General features: G+C 37.6%; 1 protein-coding gene across 2 annotated transcripts; it reads right to left on the reverse strand.

Annotated features, from left to right (window-relative positions):
- Positions 1-451: 451 nt before the first annotated feature.
- Positions 452-5531, reverse strand: LOC113361000 (8-amino-7-oxononanoate synthase-like). Of its 2 annotated transcripts, XM_026604396.1 has the most exons (9): positions 5112-5251; positions 4896-5008; positions 4016-4251; positions 3889-3930; positions 3104-3191; positions 2610-2743; positions 1901-1989; positions 1480-1699; positions 452-1158 (listed from the first exon to the last, which is right to left on the reverse strand). In XM_026604396.1, exons 2-9 carry the CDS (start codon positions 4983-4985, stop codon positions 1017-1019), a joined length of 1041 nt encoding a protein of 346 aa, XP_026460181.1. In that variant the 5' UTR covers positions 4986-5008; positions 5112-5251; the 3' UTR covers positions 452-1016. The 2 variants fall into 2 exon arrangements, with proteins under 2 accessions (XP_026460181.1, XP_026460182.1); XM_026604397.1 differs by lacking the exons at positions 452-1158; positions 1480-1699 and having other exon boundaries at positions 4095-4251; positions 4896-5003; positions 5112-5531.
- Between the last annotated feature and the right edge of the window lie 4927 nt (positions 5532-10458).

A 10458-nucleotide genomic window follows, 5' to 3' on the forward strand; every position in this document is an offset into this window, starting at 1 on the left:
TTATTTTTAAGTTCAGGATTTGTATATGTATTTATAAGTGATTTTGGTTTCTATCCACGGCATGAATTTTGTATATTTTGAAGTTTAGGATTTTGTGTGTATTTATAAGTTATTTGGTTTCCATCCACGGCATGAATTTAAATGACACTTACCACATTAAGCGATACCATTAATTACACTATAAATCTCTTACCATATTAAGCAATACCATTAATTACACAATATATATCTTCCAATTATTGAAAATGGAATGCAAATTAAGGTTTTTGTGGCAATTTGTGCGGGAATATTCTTGACCTTTTATAGGTCGTTTGGATGGTGCAAATCTTTTATGTTTGGATGCTAAGTTACTTTTCGAAAAGCCAGAAGCTAGTTTGGCTGTGACTTTAGAAGTAAAAAAATGAATTTTTCGTATTTTACTTTTCGAAAAGCCATAAGCTAGTTTGGCTGTAACTTTACAAGTGAAAAAATGAGTATTTTTGGAAGAAAAAAATTACACGACCGCACCCTATAGGTTGGTTTGCATTGTATTTTTGATTACTAAGATATATTTACATTTTTATTTCCGGAGAAACAGAAACATTTTTACTTCTAGTATTCAAAACATGCTCAGGAAATACTTTTTGGACTTTCATGCCAATTTCTGCAGCCTGCTATATACTTCCATCTCTTTGAGTCGGGCCTTCCTACCCTCCTTACCTTTTGTATGTCGTCCGGGTACGCTGGAAGGAGACGGTTTAATCGTAGTGAATGCTATAAATGCAAGAATTGGGTCGTTAAATAGGCTATCAATGACATAATAAGTGATTGCAGAAAAGCTTCTGTTAAGTTCTGAATCTTCTGATTCCTGGTCTTGTACTTATGTTTCTAGGAAGCTAATGGGCCTGCTGATATCCTAGCAAAAGATGCTGAGAACTGATCTTCACCAGTTTTCTGGGTTTAGAACTTCCCAATTTGGTTTGCAAATATCATAAGTTTGGTCAATGCTAGACTACTTTAACACAGACTCTTTAGAACTACAGCTTTGCATAGTACCCATCTGCTTTATAGAAGTTTGTGACAACACCAATGTCTTTGAACTTGATGCATAGGGAGAGAGCAGTTGTCAGCTTTAGCAGATCGTCTATAGTGTGCGCTGCGCTAAGAGTTACTCGTAACCTGATACAAAAAGTAGAAACAGATTACAAATTTATAACTTTTCCTTCACAAACTTGACAACAGGACAAACAAAGAAGAATCGGAAAATTCAACAGTCATGGGTCGCTCGAGACATCTTGAGGGTGGTCATTCCAAGAAAAAAAGAAAGAAACTGTAACAAAGAAGCTACTCTACCACATACTACTCAACAAGTCGCCTGCATGAATTCCCTCTTAATATTTATCCACATTTCTTATAGGTTCATTACTTACCGATGCTTTACAAAAATTTGAAAAATACCAAAAAACTGTTGATATAAGGGAACAAACTATATATGTATACCTGCATGAGTTAGCAGGCACTGTTGGAGGTCTGATGGCTGTCACGTGGAAACCAGATTCCAGAATATGCTTACTCGCAATAAGAGCATTTTCTTCACTTCCAACAACGAGAGAAATGATTGGACTGGTAATGGGTATCTTGGTGAGAGCTTGAAAATCTTGTACCCTTCTCCAAATTGCTTTTCTCCGCCACTTCTCCTTTTTTCCCACAACAATAGCAGCTGCTAAGTTTATGCTTACTCTTGTTAGTCATCACAAATATGGCAAAACAAAGAGATACAAAAGACTGCCAATCACTATTAAGAATGAATAAAGACGTTGAACAAGATTCAAATTGGTCATTTACGCATGGATTGCAAGAGCTGTGATAAATTGGAAAAAGATGCTCTGGAGAAAGCAATGTTCAAGGGACCAGGCTATACCGTGTGCAGCAGCAGCAATAGGCACTGGCAAAGCAGTTGAAAATATGAAAGAACGGCCTCTGGATTGTAAGAGCTGCTTCCACTTTTTGCTGTTGAATTGGCATTCAAAGAATAAAAAAAAATCTGATTATATATGTTCGCACTAGATAATATACAATTCAATGCTCGTCCTATAACAATTTTTAATTCTTAACAGGTGTTAGATGTCAATCTTTGTTTTTCAAACCTAACCTTGATCAAAGTATATGCACTGAGCTAGAGCAAAATATATATAACTTCAGGAAAATATAACAAAGTCGTATTTGGATGAGACCGTGAGGAGTTCAATCGTCGTAATAAATCAGTCTTTGAACTACCTAGATTCCTAGCTAGAGTTGTCCAAGACTCGAAAGTGATGGAGAAAAATTACAGAAAAAAAGGAAACATAAAACTGAAACCGTTCCGTCCAATTACAATTCATTGATGAGTTGAGGGAGAAAAATATTTTGGCTGAATTTTGTTTGATATTTAATCCAAATAAATTCGCAACCATTATTTTGGGAAATTATCTAATAATGCCATACCAGCATTACATTAGTTCCTTCTAATATGCAGTTCCTTATACTTCTGCTATCGAATAGACTGGTCGTTCAAATACTCAGCAAATTATTTAAACACTAAGATCTTGAACAGTGGTATCTGTAGAAAAAGATATATCAATAGGACTAACCTGCAAGCGATGAATCCACCTTGGCATCCGGCAGCCTTACTCAAGGTCCCTACGCATATATCCACATCACTTTCACAGTTGAACTCCTCTGCAACTCCCCCACCATTCTTTCCACAAACAAGTGTTCCATGAGCCTGAAACAAAACAGTGAATGTCAGAGGAGTCTTCTCCATCATTGATAAGGAGAGAATCTTTACGCATCTTCACCATAAGCAGGTCCAGAATGGCCCCTAAAATGAGCTGACTAGAGGACAATTCTTCTGTGTCTTACAATGAGACCTGTTGTCAGTACAGAGAGTTTTACTAGGCCATCTGGTGAGCTTTAGTCCAAGAATTACAGAATAAAAAAAAAAAATTAGTGCCACAGCAGATATGGGACAGGGCCTGAACAGCTTAGTCACTACATCCCTTTTTGCGGAACTGAGGTCAATAATCCTCAATCTTATGATGGATGTATCTATGTACATATATATCAGAAAGCGACCCATACTTACATCATCGATGACCAACAAAAAGCCATGTTTCTTTCGAAGCTCCGCAAGCTCTTTAATTGGTGCAAAATCTCCATCCATACTGAACAACCTGTGCAAAACGTAAAATCTGATGCATAAAACTTCCGGCCCTTGCTGCTATAAAAATCCCCATGTAACACATGGACAAGGCCATACCGCTGTAGTTGCCTTTAAATTGAAAAAGACGAAAAAAGACTACAATTACAAGAAGATGGCAAACTAGATAGTACATTATTTACTTTACAGTTTTTAATAACTTTGGTTACATGTAAGTTTCTTTCGGATACTTAATTTATCACGGTTCTTCAGTTTACTTCCTTGTAAATCTCTTATTGTATTAGACATATATGTGTGTTGTGTGCATCTATAATATGACTGGGACTGCCAGAGGTTATACAAGAGGATTTCGGCTATGCAACTAGATAGAAGCTCATGTTGTGTATGCTCCATATAATGTAGCATGCAAATTAAATTAGTAACTCTGACAGCTGAGTTTGCCGTCTCTCGTACATCAACTGTTTAGGTGCTATAAAAGGCTGTTGAAAGGACAGTCCAATTGGGCACCTGATTTTAACCCCCCAGTAGGAAACTGAAGGGAAAGTAATGGCAGATAGGTTTTGTAACATTGGTGTCCATTCAGCATACATACACCAGCTTGGTTAGAAATTTAAAAATGCAAGAATAGAACATTTGATCTGATACAAGAATTCTATATGGTATTGGAATTGAAATAAAAATAGAATTTCTCCAATATATGCACGACTTACCCATCGCTGACAACGACTTTTTTCTGCAGTGTGCAACTTGATCTGAAACCATATGCCAATCCAGTGGATGCCGAAACACAACATAAAGTATAAGGAAGTGTTAATTGTGAATGAAAAATAGACCTACAACAAAGTATTTAGGTGGACCATGTCACAGTGTTTATAAACATAGATCTGAACTTGTTGTCGGTCAGCGAGGCGAATACCGTCAATGATTGATGCATGGTTCAGAGCATCAGAGAAAATAACAACCTTCTCATTCTTTAATGGTTTTTTGCCATCGGGTAGGAGTGAACCAACACTTCCTAGTGCTACCATCAAAGCCATATTAGCTGCAAAGCCAGTAGGACAGAGAAGACAATCCTGCAAAAGTTTGAAGACAAAAAATGAATGTCTAGAAAGAGAAACCAAATACTTTGTAAAGAGGAGAGGTCAATCGAGAAAAGGCTAGCTTATAATATCATGATTCCCTTGCATAAAGAAATTCGTGGGACCTGATATGAGCTTGAAAGCAAGAAAGCAAGTTTAATACTAGGAACGTACGAAAGTGAAAAGGAACAAACAACTCGTTCAAGCTGTTAGAAAGTATGTTCATCTGATGTTTTACTTAAAACACCATATTTGTAATATATCCCAATAGCAATGTACCTAGAAGAATAAATCCTCCGACTGCACAAAATTCAATTAACTACATGTATTAACCTTTTATTGTACCATACATACAGCACCCTATGCACTCTAAGTCAGTAGTCAACACCGCGAAGATTCCACTTCATTGACAACACTTATTGCATAAAATGCGAAAAACCTCTCTCCCTCAGGAAACTAACTATACAACAGTTAAAATTGTGATCCGCACACATTCACAGTAACTACGTCAATGTTTGAGAGATATAACCAATTTTAACAAAACAGAACTCAGCTCATATTACTCAATGTACTTCATATTAAGGTTTCAATTCTTAGTTATCTTCACTTTACGGCTTAAAGATGATAAGTATCCTTACCTCTTTCTTCTTGAGATCCGCCAAGCATGACTCGAGTAATCTATGGTGACTGGTATACACACAAATCAAAGCTGAACCTCTTGGACCCATTCCATACTTCAATACTGCCTAAGCTGGAAAAATTCATAACTCATAAGCATAATAATCATAAAATCAAATCATTTCATTTCATTAATCTGAAAACTCAAACCAAGCATATAACGTGCTACACTGTACCTCTGCTGCGGCTTTCCGAACAGTTGGATGAGAACTCAATCCTAAGTAATCATTTCCAGAGAATAACACTAATTTTCTCAGCCTTTGCGGCTGAGCTCCTCCTCCTCCTATGATTGAATCTCCATTATCTCTGATAGAAATGATTTCATCACCGGAACTGGGAAGAATCTGAATCCAATTCTGAAATGTAGGTTCTGAAATTTGAATTTCCACTGAAGATCGATCCCACGAATTTAAATTATGAAATGTTTGAAGAGATTCTTCGTTTGATTGTAATTCATGATTTTGATTAGTAATAATTGGTCTGAGAGAACGAAGAAGCTTTAGGGATTCGAGTTTGGATAATGCTTCTTCTACCCAGAAATCCCAAGAACTCATAGTTAGTGACGACGGACTGAGAGAGAGTTGTTTGAGATCCAATTTGTTTGGTTTAACAGTTAACACACTTTTTAGGCTGCCGATGTGGACGCTTGCTGGTTGAACCCACTCCGTTGAGTAGTTAGTGGATGGCTCCACGACTAAGAATCTCACCTCTCGTTAGGCCAAGCGTGCTTTGGCCGAAAATGATAAAATTACAACAGGGTAACGGCAATGGCTCTCGCTTGAGTAGTTAGTGACTGGCCACAACGGCAAAAACAAAAAAGACTTCTCTCTCCTCAGAACTATGGTGGAAAGTAAGAAATGCAGCTGAGCCAAGACAAGAAAAATGATCAAACTGTTATGGCTCTCGACTAACCGGTGGAAATTTGGTTTCTGCTTAAGTCAAAGGTTAGCCATGACCAGCGGAAACTTAGCTTCGGCAGAATGCTTAATAGTTAAGAGGGAAAGTAAATAATACATGTTCATATACTCATCGTTCGTCGGGGGAAATCTAGGATGTTTTAAGTTAACTTTAACAAGGATATCGACAAGAAGTTTTATCTCACTTTTGATGCAAACTGATTTTGTGGCGGATCCGAAAATTACGCCTAGCGCGCCCGATGCGCCATATTTATGCTACTCACCGGGCCTTAAAATTAGGCAAATGCACGTTCATTTGTCCTTGCAAGCATGCTCGTGGAGCATCATGCAGCTAACTTAGCTTCCACACCGTTCCAACTTACCACATAACAAGGGTATAAAGCCTTGAAGGCTATGGCATATATATCTTGCATGCATCACTGGCCTTTGAATCCTTTCGAAGCATAAAACATGCCTTGAACTTGCACGTAGTCTTTTGCAGGCCTATTTCCAATTCTTTACTTATCTTAGGCATTGCTGAAAGCATGCACTTGTCTTGCTCGTGCCAAGGGTGTATCAATCAGGCTCATGAATTACTTTCCTTAGGCTTATGGAAGCTCCGCTAACTTGCATGTTGATGTAGCTTACTTTCCTGGCCATGCCCAATGCGCCATTTGTGCATGCCTACGTTGAGCGCCTTGATAGGAAGTGTGAGCATCCGAGAAATGAAATGAAACTTGCCTCATCAAGTTTGGCCGCAATCATCTCTTTCATTGAAATACCGAGCCAGATGATATGAGAGATCAATATGCCGCAATCATCTCGCAATTGAATGATATGAGCGATAATGTGCTGGACCGACAATGTTGCAACTCATTGTGGATTCCTACGTACCCTTCCCTACTCTAAAGGGATCAAGCACAGACCATACTTCATCCTCGAATGGACAACTTAAGCCAACTCGTTTGTAAGGACGTGGCCAAGCAATAATGGCAATGGACTAGTCCGTGTAGGTCGTTCCGTCAAAATGCACAAAGATTGTACATTATTGAGCATGCGGCATGTCATAATAATGCACATGCTTAATATGCTCCATTGGAAAGGCTATGCAGCTATAAATGAAGCGTAAGCATCCTTTATGCTCTTTCGTCTAAGCTATGAAGCTTACTTGGTGCATAGTCTGCATATGTTTTAATGACATTTTTACAACTTAAACCGGGGGACCACTTTTACATTCACCAAGTACCATTTTTGAGGTGCTTGCTTCATTATTCATGGTCGTTTCCATGTACTTATGAAAAACCGGTTATGATTGCTGAATTTTTGTTCTGGTCCATAAGCCAACTACCATGATTGCGCAATATTCTCTCAACCAGCTCGCTCTGGCCTGTTGTGCAATATTGTCTTTAGGCCAACAAACTGCATAATGCGTTAAAGTAGAGCTACAACGCTCAAGGACATCTTCCCAACTGGCATAATGCATCATTTGTTTCGAGATTGGCCTTTGGCCATTGTAGTTAGCAACATGATATTGGCCCTTGCCCAATATGCTAAACATAATGCGCCACTTTTGCGCGATATTGGCCTCGGGTCAATATGCCTTTTTTCACGCAATGGAAACTTTGGATGGAGCTTCATCTCATGCCATGGCGCATCTTTGAGCATGCGACGTGCTAAAAATACGGGAATGATGTAAAGAATATTGTCCCCGAAATTCAAAATAAACAACTATTTCGGACGAATTCTTCGGTTTGGATTCCTGAGCAAAAGTCTCATACCAGATGCTAAGAGATCCCGTAAAGTTTCTTCAATTTGTCATAGACATCAATTAGGACCTTATGCGTTAACGTCCCATACCGCATACTCAGGAATCCAAAAAGAGTCCACAACATTACCAAGAATATCAATTTGGACACTTGCCAAAAGATATCTCAACAAGGCATCCTAAATGGCGTCTCATACCACCACTCAGGAATCCCTAAGGTTCACAAGGTTGGTTCCAAGAATTTGGCAAGAGTATAACGCAACGTGCCACTTCTTTTTGTAGTACTCTGTGGAAAAAGATCCAGTTGACGGTCATCCAGGTTGCCTCTCGTAAGTGGTATGCTAGCCGGCCTGACAATACACAACGTTGGCCAGTTTCCAACGTGTGGGGATGATCAATCTCATTGTCTTGCTGACGGTTCCGAACGGCATTCTGGATGCCTACCCAACTGTCTTAATGCATCATTTGTTTCGATATTGGCCTTTTTCCAATATAGTTAGCAGCATGATATTATCCCTTATCCAATATAATTAGCAACATCTTGGCCAATATGCTAAACATAATGCGCCACTTTTGCGCGATATTGGCATTGGACCAATATGCCTCCTTTCACACAGCGGAAACTTTGGATAAGCTTCATCTCAGGCCATGGCGCATTATGTTCATCAAATTTTACAGTTGACGAACTGATTTAGTATTTGAATATTCCTAATTCATCGCAGGCCTGTTTTGGATATTTCATGAACTGATTTAGTCTTTGAGAGTTATAGAACTACACGATTGCTCGATAGTTCGTGGAAAACTTAGCCATTTTTCTTCGGCCAACCATTTGGTGCACAGAGGTTATATCAACAAATTCGAGGATGCATAATATTTTTTGTAATTCAAGGAAAATTTCTTACATGCTTGTATAATCAATCTATATTCAGAAGTTGAGCTTACATGGTGTCAAAGTAATTCGTAAACATAGAAACTAGTTCACAAACTCATCTTTGATTATATGCTACTTAGGTTTGTTCATGATTATAAATAAAGGATTATCTGCAAATTTGAATCTTAATAACCTGGCACTTGTGTGTTCGAGTTACGAATAGATTCGTCTTCTAAAGACCTAGTTTTCTTCGAGAAACTGTATTAGGTAAAGACTTTTTAACGGATTCGTGAAGCCCGATCATACTATCTTTTACCTGATATTTATTGATATCTAGAATCGTAGGTCATCGTAATTCTTGTTTATTATAAGGTCTGTCTCTTCTGTTATACATCCATTCAAGAATTATCGGTCAGGGAATAAGATAGGCAGAAATTAAAAAGTTCTCTTCGACTCCGTCATTGTAATTCCACAAGTTTTATATCCGATTGATCTTGTGAGGTGAAATCGATTGGGCATCTCTATAACCTTTTGAAGAGAGTAAGCTATCATAATGGTTGAGTTTTGCTTGATATCTTATTTATCCTTAAAGATATTTCATAAGCAAACATATTTCCATTACCTTGATTGCATAACTTTTTTAAATAAATTAATAGGCTATCTGTTAGAGGCTGAAGAAACTCTTATGCCTGTAAAGGACGTCATGTAGATAAACCAATTGCGCAAGGTCTTACGAGATCTAAGAGGTGTAAGGAATACGATTGAAGTTGTATTTATCGGAGGGTCGATTCAGTCTCAATTGAGTCTCATAGTAGGCTAGGTTACATCCAGTCTGAAGTCTGTAGTAGGCTTGTGTTTGTAACGGCTTAATACAGTGTGGTATTCAAACTAGACAAGGTCTAGCGGTTTTTCTACAAGATTGTACTTTCCTCGTTAACAAAATTATTGTATGCGCGCGTTTTACTTTTCCGCATTAAAAGTTTTTTGTGTTTTTTAATGTGTTAAAATTACAACACAGTTTCATACTCCTATAGTTAAAAAGTCAGTGGTGTACTAGGTACCTCTCCTTTTCTATATTAGACGAAGTATCCTCAATTCATCTCCTATGCTCTTCTGGTTGTTTGTTAGGTATCATCTCATATCTCTCTATCTCACTTTCCATCTAAAACCCTCACCAGAGAGAGCTTAAGAGACTGTGACTAAGACCTAGACCCCATCAGAACCTTTTAATCGGATGTTGATTACGTAGGCACGTTCTTTGTTTCCCTCACCATTAAGTTACAGCACCGCTAGTAAAGCTTCCACGCAAACTTTAATTTTTCAATGGGAAGCCATTTAACATATTTCCTAAAATGCACAACTTCGTTTTGTACTTCTAACGAACAAAATTGTGAAAATTGGGAATATGAATTACTTATTCGGTATTACTTGTCATAAAAATCATTTTAATACCCCATAAAACTCAAGACAAAAATAATTTTCAATCTGATTGCCGTATTATAGATTTGGTTATACTACGATTTGATAGTGGATATGGACATACCGTGGTTCTAGACCACTCCAAAACTGTAGGCCTGCCCCCAAAAGCTAACATAGGACATTATGAGGTGGATTGGGTCCTATCCTATGTGAAAGGCGTTTTCAGAGTGGTCCCATTACCATGGTTCACCAATAATTTTTTTTGATGATCTTAACACTTTATTTCAATGAAATCCCACTTTAGGATTAGTGAAAATGGAAATTCCTATAATTTATCCATCCAAAATTAAATCAAAAGATCATCTTTATCCTTACATGTTGGGATATATGTTTTAAAAACATTAATTAATTTCCAAATAGTTGTCTCTCATTTAAATGGTTTTAATGTGACTTTTATTCTTTCTTTTAAAGAGTAAATTTATTCCGTTTTAATGCGAAAAATCGTTTTTTGTTGAATAGGTTAATGATGCTAATTAAGAACTTAATAATGCATATCATTTAATTTAATTTTT

Source organism: Papaver somniferum, chromosome 3 (genome assembly GCF_003573695.1).
Source record: "Papaver somniferum cultivar HN1 chromosome 3, ASM357369v1, whole genome shotgun sequence".
NCBI classification, from domain to species: Eukaryota; Viridiplantae; Streptophyta; class Magnoliopsida; order Ranunculales; family Papaveraceae; genus Papaver; species Papaver somniferum.